General features: G+C 41.0%; 1 protein-coding gene across 1 annotated transcript in view; it reads left to right on the top strand.

Moving 5' to 3' along the window:
• ZWILCH (zwilch kinetochore protein) overlaps nucleotides 1-21071 on the top strand; it is a 50002-nt gene that overhangs the window by 7543 nt on the left and 21388 nt on the right. The window contains exons 3-12 of the mRNA XM_017851064.1: nucleotides 1578-1673; nucleotides 3463-3581; nucleotides 7077-7276; nucleotides 8748-8818; nucleotides 9162-9317; nucleotides 11823-11894; nucleotides 15070-15163; nucleotides 15641-15696; nucleotides 17400-17505; nucleotides 18049-18128. Of these exons, the coding sequence (XP_017706553.1) occupies nucleotides 1578-1673; nucleotides 3463-3581; nucleotides 7077-7276; nucleotides 8748-8818; nucleotides 9162-9317; nucleotides 11823-11894; nucleotides 15070-15163; nucleotides 15641-15696; nucleotides 17400-17505; nucleotides 18049-18128 (1050 nt within the window). The remainder of the gene's footprint in view (nucleotides 1-1577; nucleotides 1674-3462; nucleotides 3582-7076; nucleotides 7277-8747; nucleotides 8819-9161; nucleotides 9318-11822; nucleotides 11895-15069; nucleotides 15164-15640; nucleotides 15697-17399; nucleotides 17506-18048; nucleotides 18129-21071) is intronic.

Here is a 21071-nt window from a genome sequence, read left to right as displayed (position 1 = left end):
CTTTCTTTTCTTTTTTTTAGAGACACAGTCTTGCTGTGTTGTAACTTGTCTCAAATTCCTGGCCTCAAACCATCCTCCCATCTCAGCCTCCCGATTAGCTGGGATTATAGGTGCCACTGTGTCCAGCATACATTTGTATTTAAACAGAGTTATATGCTTGGAAAAGGAATGTGTACCAACCAGGCTAGTAACGGTAATGATTATCTTGGGCAGAATCTCACTCCATTGCCCAGGCTGGAGTGCAGTGGCATGATATCAACTCACTGCAACCTCCACCTTCTGGATTCAAGCAATTCTCCTGCCTCAGCCTCCCAAGTAGCTGGGATTATAGGCACCCACCACTATGCCCAGCTAATTTTTGCATTTTTGTTTATTTATTTTTTCTGATTTTTTAAGATGGAGTCTCGCTCTGTTGCCTAGGCTGGAGTGCAGTGGCACATTTTGGCCCACTGCAAGCTCCACCTTCCAGGTTCAAGCGATTTCTGCCCCAGACTCCTGAGTAGCTGGGATTACAGGCCCCCACCACCATGCCTGCCTAATATTTTGTAGTCTTAGAGATGGGGTTTCACCAGTTTGGGCAGGCTGGTCTTGAACTCCTGACCTCAAGCAATCCACCCGCCTCAGCCTCCCAATGTTCTGGAATTACAGGCGTGAACCACTGTGCCTGGCCTAATTTTTGTATTTTTAGTAGAGACAGGGTTTCCCCATGTTGGCCAGGCTGGTCTCAAGCTCATGACCTCAAGTGATCTGCCCGCCTTGGCCTCCCAAAGTGCTGGGATTACATGTGTGAGCTGCTGCACCCAGCCTGTTTTCAAACTTTCGAATAAACTTCCAGTTGGAATGAGAATGTATAAAGTTTTGGCCAGGACAGTGGCTCATGCCTGTAATCCCAGCACTTTGGGAGAGACTGAGGTGGGAGGATTGCTTGAGGCAAGAATTTTGAGACCAGCCTGGACAATATAGCGAGACCCCATCTGTATGAAAAATAAAATAATTAACCAGGTGTGGTGGCACACACCTGAAGTTCCAGCTACTAGGGAGGCTGAAGTGGGAGGATTGCTTGAGCCCAGGAGTTTGAGGCTGTAATGCACTATGCCTGTGCCTGTGAATAGCCATTGCAATCCAGCCTTGGCAACATAGTGAGACTCTGTCTCTTTTTTTCTTTTCATTTTTTTTTTTGAAACAGAGTCTCACTCTGTCCCCCAGGCTGGAGTGCAGTGGCACGATCTTGGCTCACTATAAGCTCTGCCTCCTGGATTCACACCGTTCTCCTGCCTCAGCCTCCCAAGCAACTGGGACTACAGGCGCCCACCACCACGCCTGGCTAATGTTTTGTATTTTTAGTAGAGACGGAGTTTCACTGTGTTAACCAGGATGGTCTCAATCTCCTGACCTCGTGATCCACCCACTTTGGCCTCCCAAAGTGCTGGGATTACAGATGTGAGCCACCACGCCTGGCCGAGACTCTGTCTCTTAAGGACATTTTCCATTGACTTGCATAGAACTGGTCTTTATGTGTTTAAATAGTAGAAATATACAAGTGTATATATAACATTGTTTGATACTTGTTTTAACAGGCTGATGTCCAAGTGCAGTTGATCAACAAAGGCCAACCAAATCCTTTGAAAAATATTCTAAATGAAAATGACCTGGTATTCATAGTGGAAAAAGTGGTAAGTAGTGGTTTGACTTTGTGATTGTTTAATTCTCCATAACCAAATATGGTTTCTTGGGAATAATCTAACATGTACACATTTTAAAATCAGCATCACTGAAAATGAGTTCTCATTCTTTTAGAAGTAAGTATAGTACTGTCCAGTACAAATAAATATGAACCATATATGCAATTTAACGTTTTCTAGTAGCCTCGTTAAGAAAGAAACAAGTAAAATTATTCAATAAATCGATAAAATTACTTCGTTTCTTTTTTTTTTTTTTTTTTTTGAGACAGAGTCCTCGCTCTTGTCACCAGCTGAGGTGCAATGGCCAATCTCCAGCTCACCTGCCAACATCCTGCCTCCCCGGGTTCAAGCTATTCTCTCTGCCTCAGCTCCCCGAGTAGCTGGGATTACCAGCTTACAGGCACCTGCCACCACGGCCGGCTAATTTTGTATTTTTAGTAGAGATGGGGTTTTTCCATGTTGGTCAAGCTGGTATCAAACTCCTGACCGCAGGTGACCCACCCGCCTCGGCCTCCCAAAGTGCTGTGATTACAGGCATGAGCCACAGCACCTGGCCTTTTTTTTTTTTTTTAAGATAGAGTCTCGCTCTGTCACCCAGGCTGGAGTGCAGTGGTGTGATCTTAGCTCACTGCAACCTTCACCTTCCAAGTTCAAGCAATTCCCCTGCCTCAGCCTCCCGAGTAGCTGGGATTACAGGCACCTGCCACCATGCCTGGCTATTTTTTTTTTTTTTTGTATTTTTAGTAGAGAAAGAGTTTCACCATATTAGCCAGGATGATGTCGATCTCCTGACATTGTAATCTGCCCACCTTGGCCTCCCAAAGTGCTGGGATTACAGGGGTGAGCCACCTCGCACTGCCACCCTGCCAACTTATTTCTTTTGTTGTTCAGTTCCATGAATTTTAACACATACGTAGATTCTTGCAGTCACCACCACAATCAGGATATGTGACAGTTTCATCTCGCTGAAAAACTCCCTTGTTGTTATTATTGGCAAGCCTGAGCTATTTTGTAAACACATGGATAATTGTACCCACTAACACCAATCAGAGGTTATTGCCCTAAGAGGAATAGATAAAAAGACTGTGGGCCTAAGGTTATAGCCCAGAAAGAAGGTCTTCCCGTTTTGAGAGTAAAAAATCCAAGAACATCTGGGTTTCCTTTGTATTTTACCTTTACCTAATCATTTTGTGCATGTTGGAGCACTTCCTTTTCTACTTTTAAGATAGCCTCGCTCTGTCGCCCAGGCTGGAGTGCAGTGGTACTGTCATGGTTCACTGCAGCCTCCACCTCCCAAGCTTAAGCAATCCTTCCTCCTCAGCCTCCTGATTAACTGGGACCACAGGTGCATGTCACCACCCTGGCTGAATTTTTTTTTTTTTGGTAGACACAGGTCTCCCTGTGTTGTCCAGGTTTGTCTCGACCTCTTGGGCTTAAGTGATCCTCCTCCTCAGCCTCCCAGAATGCTGGGATTACAGGCATGCGACACCATGTCCTGCTGAGCACTTCCTTTTCTAAAAGCATTGGTTGCTTCCTTTGCCATTAGCAACTAAGGTCAGTATCTTTTTATAGGACAGTGGAAATGCTCCTGATGGCAAGATTTTTTGGTACCATGCTAGTCTGTGGCTATTCTTGCCAAAACCCAATCATTTATGCTTAAGGGTATAGAAATAAGTACCCTTGTCATATGTTCTGCTTGTCATTATTCTGTAGCATAGTAAAGAGTCGACTGTTATTTTAAGTGCTCTTTTGTCTGGTTAAATAATTAACATTTTTAAAGCCTTTAGAAAAGGAAGAAACAAGTCATATTGAAGAACTTCAATCTGAAGAAACTGCCATATCTGATTTCTCTACTGGCGAAAATGTTGGACCACTTGCTTTACCAGTTGGGAAGGCAAGGTAGGTTTTCTCTTATGCTGAGTAGGAGTGGCAACTAGGATTTAAATAGAAACATTCTTATAAACATTGGGAAAAATAGGCCTCTAGCCCTTATATCTTCCTTCATCTCCCCGACCCCCTGATAAGTATACCCAACCAAGGATAGTTCTACTTGAGTATCTGATAGGTATCCCAAATGTGACCAAGAATACTGCAGCTATCTTCCCTTTCTCTACACCTCTATACCAATTTATTGTTGTTGTTTCTCAATTGTTTTCCTTATGTGTAATCTGGTTCTCCTCCAGTCTTTCTTCCTCAAGTGAAAGCCTGACCAAGCTTCCTTCCTACTTAAAATCCTTTAGTGGTTCTTCATCGACTTCATGATAAAACCCAAATTCCTTAAGAATGACATATAGGAACCTTCATTGCCTAGCCCCACTGGGCCTCCACCAGGGGTGGTACCATACCCAGAGGGAATTGGAAATATAGGGGAGTATTTGGTTTGTCACAGTGACTGAGGGGAGCTACTGGCATTTAGTGAACCTGGGCCGTGGATGGTAAACATCCTGCAGTGCATGGGACTCTCCCGCACAATGAGCAGTTATCTCACCCAAGGTGCCAGTAATGCTCCTGTTAGAAACCTGAGAGCCTCTGGCTACCTCTCCAGCTTCACTTCCTGCCTCCCCACTGTGTAGCTATGCATAGTTCGCTCTGTCAAGCCCGGTCCAGCCTGCTTCTGCCTCCAAAACCAGAAAGTCCTTGTCTTCCAGATGTTCTGGCGGATATAGTCATGCAAATACTAACAGAATGGTATGAGAATGATAACTACTGTAATAACATTCACAAAATGATTCCTTCATGCTGGTTTTTATTTTCCTCTATGGAAGTTTCTTTTCTTTTCTTTTTTTTTGATTCGGAGTTTTGCTCTTGTTGCCTAAGCTGGAGTGCAATGGTGTGATCTTAGCTCACTGCATCCTCTGCCTCCTGGGTTCAAGTGATTCTCCTGCCTCAGGCTCCCGAGTAGCTGGGATTACAGGCATACACCACCATGTCTGGCTAACTTTTTGTATTTTTAGTAGAAACAGGATTTCACCACGTTAGCCAGGCTGGTCTTGAACTCTGACCTCAGGTGGATCCACCTGCCTAGGCCTCCCAAATTGCTGGTTACAGGCGTTAGCCACCATGCCCAGCCTAGAAGTTTTAAAAGTTTAATCAGCCTTTTCCTTCATAGGTCCTTGATTTCAGTCATATTTGGCCTGTTTTCTCCCTACAACTTTAATGTTATTTATTTGTATTATTTTCTCCAGCCAGTGTTTTTGTGGGTTGATTAATGTGCTTATTTCTTTGCTCTCCATTTCTTCTTGCATTTTCCTTCTGGGATTATTTCACCTCTTTTTGGAAATAAAATCCCCTGGAAATTTTTTTCCTGGACGTCTGTTGATAATAATTTAGTTTCCATGTCTTTGAAAAATAAAAATGTAAGCCACATTTTTTGGTGACTTTCAATTTTGATATACTTTCAAATTTACAGGAAAGTTATAAGAATAGTACATGAACTTCTGTATATCCTTAATCCAGATTCACCAGTTGCTTAGATTTTGCAGCATTTGCTTCTTTTTCTTCTTCTTCCCCTTTTCCTTTTTCTCTCTCTTGTATGTCTTTCTAGATAGATATATGCAAAGCAGTATATTGCTATATATGTATTCATATATAGGTATATATGTATATTGTTACAACTATATATCATTATAACAATATGTTTATAACTATATATTCTTATAACTATAGTCTGTGTGTATGTGTGTGTATATATATATATATCTATGGTAATATACACACATACACCATTTTAAAAATGAAGTATTGACAATGTATTGAAGATATGGTACTCTTTTACCCCTAAATACTCCTCTTTGTATTTTCTGTGAACAAATATATTATTTTACATAACCATGGAACAATGATCAGAATCTGGAAATCTAATATTATTACAATACCGTTATCTAATCAGAGCCCATATTCAAATTTTGTTAACTGTCTCACTAACTAATGACTGAGCATCATTTTGTGTTTATTGGCTCCTACTTCTTTCTTTTCTGTTTTTTTGGGTTTTTTTTTGTTTTTTTTTTTTTTTGAGTTTGCTCTGTCGCCCGGGCTGGAGTGCAGTGGCCAGATCTCAGCTCACTGCAAGCTCTGCCTCCCGGGTTCACGCCATTCTCCTGCCTCAGCCTCCCGAGTAGCTGGGACTACAGGCGCCCGCCACCTCGCCCGGCGAATTTTTTGTATTTTTTAGTAGAGACGGGGTTTCACCGTGTTAGCCAGGATGGTCTCGATCTCCTGACCTCGTGATCCGCCCGTCTCGGCCACCCAAAGTGCCTTTTCTGTTTTTTTTGAGGCAGAGTCTCACTCCGTTGCCCAGGCCAGAGTGCAGTGGCGCGATCTCGGCTCCCTGCAACCTTTGCCTCCTGGGTTCAAGTGATTCTCCTGCTTCAGTCTCCTGAGTAGCTGGAATTCATGTGCCTGCCACCATGCCCGGCTAATTTTTGTATTTTTAGTAGAGATGGGGTTTTACCATGTTGGTCAGGCTGGTCTCAACTCCTGACCTCGTGATCCGCCCGCCTCGGCCTCCCAAAGTGCGGGGATTACAAGCAGGAGCCACTGCGCCCATCCTGGCTCCTACTTATTTCTTTAGATTAATCTCACATCCTACCTCTTCTACTGAACTTCCACTCCTGCTGAACCCCCAATCCTCACCATATTGAAGCTCCCTGCTCATAGTAGCTCCAATCCTGTCATACTGTGTCACTTCATGGTGCATGCATTTTGATTTGCCTGGTGAAGCTATTAATGGATAAAGTATACACATATATACATCTTGCTATTTAATATTTAAGTTTTAGGTTGTTGTTTCGTGAGACCTCTCATATCCTTTTTTTTTTTTTTTGAGATGGTGTCTTACCCTGTCACCCAAGCTAGAGTGCAGTGGCACGATCTGGGCTCACTGCAAGCTCTGCCTCCTGGGTTCATGCCATTCTCAGCCCCTCAAGTAACTGGGACTACAGGCACCCGCCATCACACCAGGCTAATTTTTTTGTATTTTTAGTAGAGATGGGGTTTCACCGTGTTAGCCAGGATGGAAGACCCCTCGTATCTTTTTAAAAGAAAATTCTGGCTGGACGTGGTGGCTCACGACTATAATCCCAACACTTTGGGAGGCTAAGGCAGAAGAATTGCTTGAAGCGAGTAGTTTGAGACTAGCCTGGGCAACACTGCAAGACACTCTCTACAAAAAATAAAAATAAGCCTGATGCAGTGGCTTGTGTCTGTAGTCCCAGCTACTTGGGAGGCTGAGACAGGAGGATCACTTGAGCCAAGGAGGTTGAGGCTGTAGTGAACTATGATTGCACCACTGCATTCCAGCCTGGGCAACAGAGTGAGACCCCATTTCTCAGAAAAAAAAGAAATTCTTGAATTGGAAATCTCTGTCTATAATTTGTCCTTACTCTTGTTTTAAAGGCAGTTAATTGGACTTTACACCATGGCTCACAATCCTAATATGACCCATTTGAAGATTAATCTACCAGTTACTGCCCTTCCTCCCCTTTGGGTAAGATGTGACAGTTCAGATCCTGAAGGTACTTGTTGGCTAGGAGCTGAGCTTATCACAACAAACGACAGCATTACAGGAATTGTCTTATATGTGGTCAGTTGTAAAGGTGAGTGCTGTCTCTAGAGTGTGTGTGTGTGTGTGTATTCATTTGTATAGTTACTGTTTCATGTTTTTTACGAAAATTGATATTGTTATGACATAAGGTAGAACTTGCATTAATCACCATAAATCTACTCTAGTGTGTAACTTGCAGCATGTGGGAGGTATTCTGGAAACACCAGAAACAGATCTCCAAAAGTCTGGACAAGAGGGTTTACGCTTGTCTGATTTGGGTTTCATTTTATTTCTGTGCGTACATTATTGAAAATTTTCATTGGAAGATACAAACTGACAATATGTTTCCAATCTCAGACATTTAATTTTATTTTTGGTAGTAGTATTGACCCTCATTCCACTTTATTTTTTATTTGTTTATTTATTTATTTTTTTCGAGATGGAGTCTTGCTCTGTCACCCAGGCTGGAGTGCAGTGGCACAATCTCAGCTCACTGCAACTTCCGCCTCCTAGGTTCAAGTAGTTCTCTGCCTGAGCTTCCAGAGTAGCTGGGATTACAGGCATCCATCCGCCACCACACCCGGCTAATTTTTTTGTGTTTTTAGTGGAGACGGGATTTTACCGTATTGGTCAGGCTGGTCTTAAACTCCTGACCTCATGATCCACCCGCCTCGGCCTCCCAAAGTGCTGGGATTACAGGCATGAGCCACCGTGCCCAACCTCCACTTTATTTTTTATTTATTTATTTTTTTAGAGACAGGGCCTTACTCTATAGCCCAGGTTGGGGTACCATAGTGCCTTCATAGGTCACTGCAGCCTCAAACTCCTGGGCTCAAGTGATCCTCCCACCATAGTCTCCTGAATAGCTGGGACTACAGAAGAGTACAACCATTCCCAGCTAATTTTATTTAATTTATTTTTAAAAGACAGGGTCCCACTATATTGCCCGGGCTGGTCTCAAACTCTTAGCCTGAAGCAGTCCTCCCACCTCAGCCTCCTGAGAAGCTGGGATTATAGGCAAGTGCTGCTGCGCCTGGCTGTTCCACTTATATTCTTTTTTTTTAGTTTTTTGAGGTAGGATCTTACTCTGTCACCCAGGCTGGAGTGCAGTGGCGCAATCATGACTCACTGCAGCCTCAACCTCCTGGGCTCAGGCAATCCTGTCACCGCAGCCTCCTGAATAGCTGGGACTACAGGCACATGCTACCACACCTGGCTATTTTTTTTTATTTTCTGTAGAGACAGGGTGTTGCTATGTTGCCCAGACTGGTCTCGAACTCCTGGGTTCAAACGATCCTCCCTCCTCGACCTCCTAAAGTGCTGGGTTTATAGGTGTGAGCCACAATACCCAGTCCACTTTCATTCTCCTATAAACATTTCACTTATCTATGATTTGAAATGTAATTTTAATAGTTACTTTGTTGAGTTACGGTACACTGAGAATGTGAGGGATTGCAGTTTTGTAGCTCTAACAATGTAATTTTGAGTTGTGCCTTTACATGTCTTTCTTTCATTTCCTATAGCTGATAAAAATTATTCTGTAAATCTTGAAAACCTAAAAAATTTACACAAGAAAAGACATCACTTGTCTACTGTAAGTGTTTTGCTTCTACTCATATTATTTTCTTCAAATTGTTATCAACCTGCCTTCCTGGTTTACAGTTTTTTTTTCACTCCTAAGATGACTAGATATTTTTCTGTAGTATGAACATGTTTATGTTTATTTTCATATCAGCTAATGACCAAAATTAAAATGCCTTCATGCCTTTTAGCTAATCTTTGTGGTTTCAAAGAATTGTCTTACTTTTCCATTTGGGATAAAAGTATGGCATGTGTGCTTTTTCTTCTTTTGGGACAAGGATCAAAATAGTTTGGGTAACGGGCTTTTGGCCGTGTGGAAGCACAGCTAAATGGTCTGCTGGGTGCACTCTTTTCAGGTAACATCCAGAGGCTTTGCCCAGTACGAGCTCTTTAAGTCCTCTGCCTTGGATGATACAATCACAGCATCACAAACTGCGATCACTTTGGATATTTCCTGGAGTCCTGTGGATGAGATTCTTCAAATCCCTCCACTCTCTTCAGCTGCAACTCTGGTAAGAGTGGACCCTATTTCCTTTCCGGGTTCATGAGAGTCCTAAATGTTGACTTACTTGCTTGTTGCTGGTGCTCCATGCTTCTAGTCTCGGCACTTGCTGGGTGTGAGCTTGGACAACTCTGAAAGGCCCACCTTGCCACTGACATCTCACCAGGGCAGCCAGTGAAGGTTTTGTCAGGTGATCTGATCTATCGGTTGCCCTCAGCCCTATAGTAATATAACTGAAGAATTTTCTAGTGACGAATAAAGTCTTCTGAGTGGTGACTCAAGTGAATCCGTGTTTTTTTGTTTGTTTTGTTTTGAGACAGAGTCTTACTCTGTCACCCAGGCTGGAGTGCAGTGGCACGATCACTGCTCACTGCAGCCTTGAACTCCTGTGCTCAAGCAATCCTCCCACCTCAGCCTCCTGAGTAGCTAGTACTACAGGCAAAAGCCTCCACACCTAATTTTTTAAACTTTTTTTGTAGGGACAGAGTCTCCCTATGTTTTCCAAGCTGGTCTCAAACCTCTGGGCTTAAGTGATCCTCCCACCTCCACCTCCCAAAGTGGCTCACGCTGGGATTACAGGCGTGAGCCACTGTGCCTGGCCCTCTTATTCTTAAAAGGGTAGAGATATTGGTAACACATCAAGAATCATTATAATATTAAGCCCTTTCACTCTATATGTACATTTCTAGGAATCTGTCTTAAGAAATTAGTCAAAATTGGCCAGGCACAGTGGCTCACGCCTGTAATCTCAGCACTTTGGGAGGCTGAGGAGGACGGATCACAGGGTCAAGAGTTCGAGACCAGACTGACCAATATGGCGAAACCCCGTCTTTACTAAAAATACAAAAGTTAGCTGGGTGTGGTGTTGCGCTCCTGTAGTCCCAACTACTCGGGACGCTGAGGCAGAAGAATCGTTTGAACCCGGGAGGCAGACATTGCAGTGAGCCAAGATTGTGTCACTGCACTCCAGCCTGGGCGACAGAGTGAGACTCCATCTCAAAAAGAAAGAAATTAGTCAAAATTGCTAACAGAAATTCATGTGTAAGATATTCAGTGCAGTGATATAGCTGTGTTTCCAAAATACTATAAACAAAACCAGAATGTTCAGTAGGGTATAGTTAAAATGGATTTCTTTTTTTTTGAGATGGTGTCTCGCTCTGTCTCCCAGGCTGGAGTACAGTGCCGTCATCTCGGCTTACTGCAACCTCTGCCTCCCTCCCAGGTTCAAGCAGTTCTCCTGCCTCTGCCTCCCAAGTAGCTGGGACTACAGGTGCATGCCACCATGCCCAGTTAAATTTTTTGTATTTGTAGTAGAGACGGGGTTTCACCATGTTGGCCAGGCTGGTCTTGAACTGACCTCAAATGATCTGCCTGCCTCGGCCTCCCAAAGTGCTGGGATTACAGGCGTGAGCCACCATACCTGGCCTAAAATAAATTTCATGATGAAATATTTTACAGTCTTTAAAAGCATGTTTTAAAAAGCATGTTTTAAAATCTCAAATATTAATAATAGGATGTACTTATTACACAAAACTAAAAAAGAAAAAGTATAAAATTATTTATGTAATGGGATCTCAATTATATTTTTAAAAATATATATACACAGAAGCCTGGATAGTGTTAATAGTGGTTCCTTCAGAATGGCAAGATTATGGATAATTATATTCTTTTTTTGAGACAGAGTCTTACTGTCGCCCAGGCTGGAGCCCAGTGGCATGATCTCAGCTGACTGCAACCTCTGCCTCCCAAGTTCAAGCAATTCTCCTGCCTCAGCCTCTTGAGTAGCTGGGATTACAGGGGCGTGCCACCACACCTGGCTAATTTTTGTAATTTTAGTAGAGACCGGGTTTCGCCAAGTTGGCCAGGCTGGTCTTGAACTCCTGACCTCAAGTGATCCGCTTGCCTCAGCCTCCTAGAGTGCTAGGATTACAGGTGTGAGCTACCGCGCCCGGTCATGGATAATTATATTCTTTATACTTTTCCTGTAATAGGAATTTACATACATTGGCATTTACATTATTCTTTTTCTTTTTTTATGTTTGCAATCTTAGGTTTGTAAGACATTGACTTCTGGCTAGGACAGCACACTGTTTCTTTAGTTAGAAGGAGTCTAATAAACAGATTTATTGGGAGACTTCATTTTGGTTTGTGATAATGATAAGTTATCACCAAATCTTGAGATATATTTATTTAAATTTCTCCTACTTTGTCCTCTTGGAAATTCCTTGGGAAAAGGCAGGAGAGCATTTGAGGAGGGCAGTTGTTCCACATAGGTACAATTGTTTGTGGCATAGAAAGAGGATACAGTGGTCATAACTTAGGTTATTGGGTCAAGATGGCAAAATCTCTGAGTGAGATGTTCTAAATGATGTGTTGACCTCATTTTCCAATTCATTGGTCCTTTATGAAATATATTTTTTCATGTGTGAAGGATAGTTTGAAATGCAAGTATAACACTTAGGTAGAGAAGATGGGATTAACAGTGGAAAACTGACAGACTTTGGAAACTTTTTAGAATATTAAAGTGGAATCGGGAGAGCCCAGAGGTCCTTTGAATCATCTCTACAGAGAACTTAAATTTCTTCTTGTGAGTATCCTTCCATAATTCCTTTCCTTAAATCTCATGTTTTATAAAATGTGTGTTATTGTTGTTTTACTTAGGTTTGTATTCTTCAAAATTTGTTCAGATGTTATGTATCTATTAGATACTCTGACAGTTTGGGCAGTTTAATTTTACTTATGTGGTAGTTGTCCTTATTATAAAAAAGTTGTCCTTATTATAAAAAAAATGTTATTTTTTTAATGTATTTATTTATTTTTCCATTGTGTGTGGATACACCACATTTTGTTCATCAATCGATTGACATCTTAGTTGTTTCTATTTTTTGGCTATTATGAATAATGCCTCCATGAACATTTACATACAAGTTTTTGTGTAGACATGTTTTCACATGTCTTGGGTCATATAGTAACTGTATATTTACCTTTTAAGGAACTGCCAAAGTATAACTGTTGTCCAAAGTGGTTATGTTATTTTATATTTCTTTCAGTAGTGTATGAGGGTTCTGATTTCTCTACATCTTTGTCAACACTTGATATTGTCTGTTTTTTAATTATAGTCATCCTAGTGGTAGTGAAGTGGTATCTCTTTGTAGTTTTGATTTCATGTGCTCATTGGCTCCTGCTTATATTTTTAGCTTAATCTCACACTTTACTTCCATTGCCACTGAACCCCTAGCCCTCACCACATCAAGCTCCTTGCTTGTAGCTCAGATCCTGTCATACTCTATCACCTTCTGGTATGTGCGTCTTGATCTACCTGGTATGCACTTCTCCCACCTCTTTGCTAGGTGAGCTCTCTATGATGGTTGTACTGATCTCACAGAATGGCTTGTGTTGCTGTAGAACTCCACACATACCTCTTGCCAGTGTGTTTATAAAACACAGTAATTTGTTTACTATCTGTCTCCTCTACTAGACTTGAGTGCCTGGTTCCCTATTGTGCCCTTACCATCTAGCATAGTACCAAGTATTTTTGATACTTTTACTTCCTATGAGTAAGTACTATTTCCCTGTTTTTACAAAACTGATAGTTTTTCTACCTTTCTCACCTTTCTTCTTTCTTGAAAGCCCGTCTTTTAGGACCCTTACTGTGGGCCTCCATCATACTTTTGCCCTCACATCTCTGCCCTTCTTTCTCCATACCCCTGCAGAGAGCTGATCTACTCAGTGATTTGACTGACACCTTTGTGAGCAAGCTCCAAACCCTCATCTTTAAGCTGATAGCACTTCCCATCTTTCTAACTTCCACCACATTATTTCCCACTTGGGTAGAGTGCTATTGCTTCAAGAGTCAGTATGTCGAAAATAAAACTATCTTCTCCAGACTATATCCTCTTTGAAAACGCCCCCATTTCTGTCTGTGGTCCCATCATTCCTTCAGTTTCCTAGGCTAGAAATCTCATATTTCACTTTAGTAAGAACTATTATTTCTGTCACCACTACATGCTACTATAGCTAGAAGCTGCCACTCTGCTATGTGCCACGCATGTTGCTAGCTGGTTCAGTTATTTTGCCTGAAGGTGACAAACTGGTGAATGGAAGAGCTGGCACAAATTTATTTAATTGTGTGTTTGTCTAATTCGAGTCTCCCTTAAAAAGCCACAGAATCTTAGATATACATGTGGCCGTAGTCTCTCTGTGTTCAACCCCCTATATTTTATAAATGGATAGGATTTTTTCTTTTATTCCACATATACCTTGCTACCCTCCCCCCATACATATACAATTCTTTTTCTCCTTTGAAGTCTCTTTCACTGTGCTCGTCTTAGTTAAAATCTTTACCATCTTATTCTGGTACCACACTAATGATGATTCATTGTTTCTCAACAGGGGCACTATTGGCATTTGGGCAGGAACATTCTTTGTGATTTGAGACCATGGTGCGCACACCAAGATGTTTAACATCTCTGGCCCCCACCAGACTCCATGCCCCAAGTGCTCTTGTACTCCCAGTCATTTATGACAACAAAATTATATTCATATTTTTCTTTTTTTTTTTTTTTTTTAAGACGGCGTCTCACTCTGTCACCCAGCCTGGAGTGCAGTGGTGCTCACTACAACCTCCGCCTCCCATGTTCAAGTGATTTTCCTGCCTCAGCCTCCCCAGTAGCTGGGATTACAGGTGCCCACCACCACGCCCGGCTAATTTTTTTGTATTTTTAGTGCAGGTTTGCACTAAAATACAATGTGGATTGCCACGTTGGCTAGGCTGGTCTTGAACTCCTGACCTCAAGTGATCCACCTGCCTCAGCCACCCAAAGTGCTGGGATTATAGACATGAGCCACCATGCTCAGCCATCTTCATATTTTTCTAAAGACCTCCCCCTGGGAGTGGGAAGTGATAGCATTTCAACTGGGAAATGTTGTATTTTCTCTTTCCTAGGAATCCATCCTTGGTACTTCTGATAGAGAAATTCTTAACTAGATCATGTCATTTTCCTGCCAGAAAAATCAACATTGGCTGTTTTCTGCCTATGAAGCTGAAAAACTTTTGAAGATCCCTTGATGGTTTAGCTGCTATTTCTTCTAGTTCTATTTCCCGCTGCTTCTTTGTTGCTTTTTCTACCCTGGTTGGGATCACACCATCCTCTTCATCTTATTTCATGCCGTTTTCCTGCCAGCCTATGGTTCCCACATTTGAGTTGCAACTGAAGTTCCACGTTGTTTCACTGGCTATTACAGCCTAACTTGACTGCTTTTTCTTAAGTCTATTGACATATTGTATGTGCATACACATTTATATATTTTAATATAAACTTCCACTTACTGTTTACATTTATTCATCCCCAGACTATTTCATTTGTCTTGTCTGTCTGTCTTTGCCAAAGTTACAAGCATCTCCAGGGCAAACCCAGTATCCTCTGTAGCACCTATGCACTTGGCATCATTGTTCAGAGCAACATCTTTGGGATCAGACCATGGGGTATATGTCCTGACACTGTCAGTTACTAATTGTGTGACCATGAGCAAGTTACTGAATCTCTCTTAGCCTCAGTAAGATGAGAATAATAGTATTATCTACCATAGAGTTTTGTTAGGATTAAATAACATGTATTATATATAAAGCACCACAGCAGTACCTGGGATGTGATAAACACTCAAGAAATGTTACTGCAATTAATATTTTTATTACATACATCCTTATTGATTAAACAGTGTTTTCTGCTAACAAGTTTTTGGGGTTTTTAAATCTCCCGTAGGTTTTGGCTGATGGTTTGAGGACTGGTGTCACTGAATGGCTCGAGCCTCTGGAAGCAAAATCTGCTGTTGAACTTGTGCAGGAGTTTCTGAATGGTGTGTTATTTGTTTTTATTAATTGAGAATTTATACTTGCTTTGTTTAAATATAAGTTTCTCTTTAAGCTTGATATTCTTTTTTGATTGGTATATATACAAAGCTATGAGATCCGTAATGGTCAGAGGGACAGCTTTTGTTCTGAATTGCTAATGGTAGAGATCTAAGTAATCCTAAGAATTAATAAAATTTACTTTATATTTGAGATTGAAGGAAAAAGGAGATGAAACAGTAGCCTCTGTATACCTAGCACGTGCCTGATGCCGTGTGTCAGGGGCTTTTCTGTTACCTCAGTTCATCTTCACACCCCCCACCTGAGGGGTATCTATTATAATCTCCACCAGAGAGTTCAGTGGTTTGCTAAAATCCTCAGTTATGCTTCTACTGTCCCCGTTTACCATTTGAAAATAGGATTAGGATGGAAATAATTTGGAAAGCAGAAAAATCAAGAGCTAATAAACTTCTGCCACTTTCTAGACTTAAATAAGCTGGATGGATTTGGTGCTTCTACGAAAAAAGACACTGAGGTTGAGGTAAGTGATTATTATCAGTTAGAAATATACACAGAAATAGCTTTTAAAATTCAGTTATGCTGACATCTTTCATGTTGTACCATTGCAAATGGATTTGGTATATCAAGGCAGCATTTAGAGAGAATTTTTTTTTTTTTTTTACTTTAAGTTCTAGGGTACATGTGTACAACGTGCAGGTTTGTTACATATGTATACATGTGCCATGTTGGTGTGCTGCACCCGTTAACTCGTCATTTACATTAGGTATATCTCCTAATGCTACCCCTCCCCCCTCCTCCCACCCCTGGCAGGTCCCGGTGTGTGACGTTCCCCACCCTGTGTCCATGTGTTCTCATTGTTCAGTTCCCACCTATGAGTGAGAACATGCAGTATTTGGTTTTCTGTCCTTGTGATAGTTTGCTCATAATGATGGTTTCCAGCTTCACCCATGTCCCTATAAAGGACATGAACTCTTCCTTTTTTATGGCTGCATAGTATTCCATGGTGTATATGTGCCACATTTTCTTAATCCAGTCTATCATTGATGGACATTTGGGTTGGTTCCAAGTCTTTGCTATTGTGAATAGTGCCGCAGTAAACATATGTGTGCGTGTGTCTTTATAGCAGCATGATTTATAATCTTTTGGGTATATGCCCAGTAATGGGATTGCTGGGTCAAATGGCATTTCTAGTTCTAGATCCTTGAGGAATCGCCACACTGTCTTCCACAATGGTTGAACTAGTTTACAGTCCCACCAACAGTGTAAAAGTGTTCCTATTTCTCCACATCCTCTCCAGCACCTGTTGTTTTCTGACATTTTAATGATTGCCATTCTAACTGGTGTGAGATGGTATCTCATTGTGGTTTTGATTTGCATTTCTCTGATGGCCAGTGATGATGTTAGGGGGAATTTCTGTTGATCTTTATTGTCAGCACTGGTTATTGTTTTCCTTAAGAACTAATAAATATTTTAATTTAATTTAATCATTATTATTATTTTTTGAGACAAGGTCTTGCTCTGTCACCCAGGCTGGAATACAGTGACTCCATCACAGCTCACTGCAGCTTTGACCTCCAGGGCTCAAGCGATCCTCCCACCTCAGGTCCTCGAGTAGCTGGGACTACTGGTGTGGACCACCATGTCTGGCTAATTTTTTAAATTTTTGTAGAGATGGGGGTCTCACTATATTGCCTAGGCTGGTCTTGAACTCGTGGGCTCAAGCAGTCCACCTGCGTTGGCCTCCCAAAGTGCTGAGATTATAGGCATAGCCACTGCCTGGCCAGAAGTGATAAGTATTTTTGAAGAGAACTGATATATATGTATTATTAGTTGCTCAATTGCAGAGAAGGAGAAATGAATATGTTAATATTACTATAAGATGACTCTACTATCATATATTAGTATACTATAAGATGGTACTGTTAAACTAGATATATTCTCATCTGACAAATAGGAAAATGGAGACCAAGGTAATTTAATTATTTTTTTACACGGAAGGAAAGCTGAATGCTCACTTTTAGGCATTATAGTTTTAAAACAATATTAAGGGTCTTGTTTTTCACTGTTGATTTGTATCTCCTCATTAGTGAATGAAGTTGTAGAAAATGCATTCCTATCTTTGTGTGTGTTCATGAATCCATAATTTCTCAGAGCAGGATTTGAAGGATTAAATTATTTCACTTAAAAAAAAACAGTATTCTTTGAAGCTTGCCTCTTTTTCAGACAGTGAAGCATGACACAGCTGCAGTCGATCGTTCCGTCAAGCGTCTTTTCAAAGCACGGAGTGATCTTGATTTTGCTGAGCAACTGTGGTGCAAAATGAGCAGTAGTAGGTGTTCATCATTATTTAAATGTTTCCTCTTATTTCTTGGGTTTATTTTTAAGTCCTTTGGAAATAATACAGTGTGTACCACTAGTCTTGTGGGGAAATCTGGTTTTAACTTTTCTAATTCATTTCTAACGATACATTGGTACATTCTGCGTAAGAATTGTACTAAGACAAAGCAATTTGTAGAATTATCCTTTTCTCCTGCCTTTTTAAGTGTAAGACTTAGGTAATTTTCATGCTCTATTTATATGAACCAAAACATATACCTTACTGAAATTATAATTATTATAAAAAGGAAAAGATATTCTTTAGTATTTTACTAAGCGTGTTGTTTTTTGGCAATCTGAGTTTGATTTCTTTCTTTAGAAATGCATTAAATCTTTTTTTTTTTTTTTTTTTTTTTTTGCTGCTTTATTTCCGTTTCCCCTGCCCGTAAAGTACAGATTCTTGCTTTCTACTTCATTTGTGTATCCTTAAGATTAATGATATTTTTGATCTGTAGAAATACCCTGAAAATAATGTTACACTGACTTGTTTTCCAAGGTGTGATTTCATACCAAGACTTGGTGAAGTGTTTCGCATTGATCATCCAGAGTCTACAACGTGGTGATATACAGCCATGGGTAGGTTTCGCAGTGTGTGTCAGATCATTTTCTCAGCAGCATGGCATGATGGTTAAAGACACAGGCTCTGAAGCCGACTGCCTGAGTCTGAATTTCAGCTCTGCTACTTTCTAGCTGTGTCAAGTTGGCCAGGTTCCTTTACTTTTCTGTGTCCCAACATCCTCATCTGTAAAGTAAAGGTAAGAATAGTGTCTACCTTGTAGTGTTCCAGGATTGACTAATGTTATCCATGTAACGCACCTAGTGCCTAGCTCATAGTTAAGTGCCCAGTGTGTGTAAACTACTAATATTGTCATTGTTAAGTGTTGCTGTGAATGAGTATTCTCATATACTACTGATGAGAATGCAAATTGAGATGTTCTCTAAAAAGCAATTTTGGTAATGTATTGAGATCCTCACAATGTATCATGGCCTTTGAACCAAGAATTCTTTTGTTAGAATGTACCCTAAGCTCATACACATAAATATGTATCAAGACTTTATGTATCAGAATAGTCATCACAGCCTCATTTATATTGGCATGAAATTTTAAATGACCTAAATTTCTCTTGCTAATGGAATGGCTAAGTAAATATGATATAGCTATATGTGGCACATGTAGTAGTTGCTGAAAAAATGATGCTGACAAATGATATGGAGAAATGCTTACAATATTCGATAAAAAGGAATATACACAATTATATGAATGTAACTTTTGGAGAGAAAAATATGGAAACAAATATGCTAAAAATCTTAAGAGCAGTCACCTCTGGTGGAAGGGTTACAGATGACTTTTTCCAGTCAAGCGCGGTGACTCACGCCTGTAATTCCAACTCTTGGGAGACTGAGGCTCGCAGATCACTTGAGGTCAGGAGCTCAAGACCAGCCTGGTCAATATGGTGAAACCCTGCCTCTACTGAAAATCAAAAAAATTAGCCGGGCATGGCACCTGTAATCCAAGATACTCAGGAGTCTGAGGCAGGAGAATTGCTTGAACCTAGGAGGCAGAGGTTGCAGTGAGCTGAGATTGCACCACTCCACTCCAGCCTGGGCAACAGAGTAAGACTCTGCCTCAAAAAAAAAAAAAGATTTTTTCCAACTGTGTTATATCTACTTTATGAATTTTCCACAGTGAATTTGTGCTACTTTTATAGTCAAGAAAATCTAGGTAAAAGTTAAAACAAAAGATTTTAATAGGAATTACTTTAGATAATATGACTGCCAATTCATAATTATAAAAGTTATAAACTTTTATACGTGTGAACAAAGGTACGTTCCAGAGTAAAGGCGTGCAAGCTCTGCTTAATTGGGCATTAGTGATTCTAAAAACTAGACATTTTAGTTTTAGCCGTTGAATTTTTCTCTTGAGAGTTTCGGTGTTCATGAGATGTTTACAAGTATAACCTTACCATGTACTGAGTGCAAACAAAGTGAAACTATTTATGTATATATTGTAAAAAGACCTTGCAAAGATTATGATGAAAGTTAAAGTAGAGAAATAGAAAGTAGTGGGAAAATGACAGATATTTTATGTGTACCTAAAATGAATTAACATTTGGAACACATATTAAATTGTAAATTCATAGCTCTTTTTAATTTGCAAATTATCAAGTTTGTATGTTGGATATTGTAGCCAATGAGGAGTTCCTTATGAACATTCATGGACCATTGAGGGAGTTTGTTTTACTGCAGCAACAGATTTGTGGTGTAGATGAAGATGTTCAGTTGTGGAAAAGATGCCCAATAGCACTTAAATCAGCTAGGAGAAGAGAATTCCTAGTTGTAAAATTTCAAAGGGACAACTCTGGCTTCTCTTTGGTGGAATTGTATCTGGGGATGATAAGTTTAAACCCTTCTTAGTTGCTTTGAACTTAATCAAATGAGATAGGAATGGTATTTTATTTTATTTTGTTTATTTTATTTTATTTTATTTTATTTCTTTTTTGAGATGGAGTCTCACTCTGTTGCCCAGGCTGGAGTGCAGTGGCACAATCTTGGCTCACTGCAAGCTCCGCCTCCTGGGTTCACGCCATTCTCCTGCCTCAGCCTCCCGAGTAGCTGGGACTGTAGGCACCTGCTACCATGACTGGCTAATTTATTCTATTTTTTAGTAGAGACAGGGTTTCACCGTGTTAGCCAGGATGGTCTTGATCTCATGACCTCGTGATCTGCCTGCCTCGGTCTCCCAAACTACTGGGATTACAGGTGTGAGCCACCAGGCCCGACCTATTTTTTTTACGTATTTATTTATTTATTTATTTTTATTTTTTTGAGCCAGAGTCTTGCTCTGTTGCCCAGGCTAGAGTGCAGTGGTGCGATCTCAGCTCACTGCAGCCTCTGCCTGTCAGGCTCAAGCTGTTCTCCTGCCTCAGCCTCCTAAGCTGGGACTATAGGCGCTCCCTACCATGCCCAGTTAATTTTTTAAAAATATTTATTATTATTATTATTATTTGAGACAGAGTCTCACTCTGTTGTCTAGGCTGGAGTGCAGTGGCGCAATCTCGGCTCACTGCAACCTCCGCCCTCCTGGGTTCAAACGATTTGCCCGAGTAGCTGGGGCTACAGGTGCATACCACCACACCTGGCTAATGTTTTGTATGTTTAGTAGAGACAGGGTTTCACCAAGGTAGCCAGATGGTCTCAATCTCCTGACCTCATGTTCCGCCTGCCTCGGCCTCCCAAAGTGTTGGGATTACAGGTGTGAGCCACTATGCCCAGCCAATTTTGTATTTTTATTAGAGATGGGATTTCACCATGTTGTCCAGGCTGGTCTCAAACTCCTGACCTCAAGTGATCTGCCCTTCCCAGCCTCCCAAGTGCTGGAATTACAGGTGTGAGCCGCTGCGCCCAGTCCCAGGAATGGAATTTTAAAAACTGATATTCAGGCTAGGCGCCGTGGCTTACACCTGTAATCCCAGCACTTTGGGAGGCCGAGGTGGGCGGATCATGAGGTCAGGAGTTTGA

Source organism: Rhinopithecus bieti, unplaced genomic scaffold (genome assembly GCF_001698545.2).
Source record: "Rhinopithecus bieti isolate Rb0 unplaced genomic scaffold, ASM169854v2 scaffold_31548, whole genome shotgun sequence".
Taxonomy (NCBI): Eukaryota; Metazoa; Chordata; class Mammalia; order Primates; family Cercopithecidae; genus Rhinopithecus; species Rhinopithecus bieti.
The sequence above is the reverse complement of the archived record's forward strand: the minus strand, read 5'-3'. Positions and strand labels throughout refer to the sequence as shown.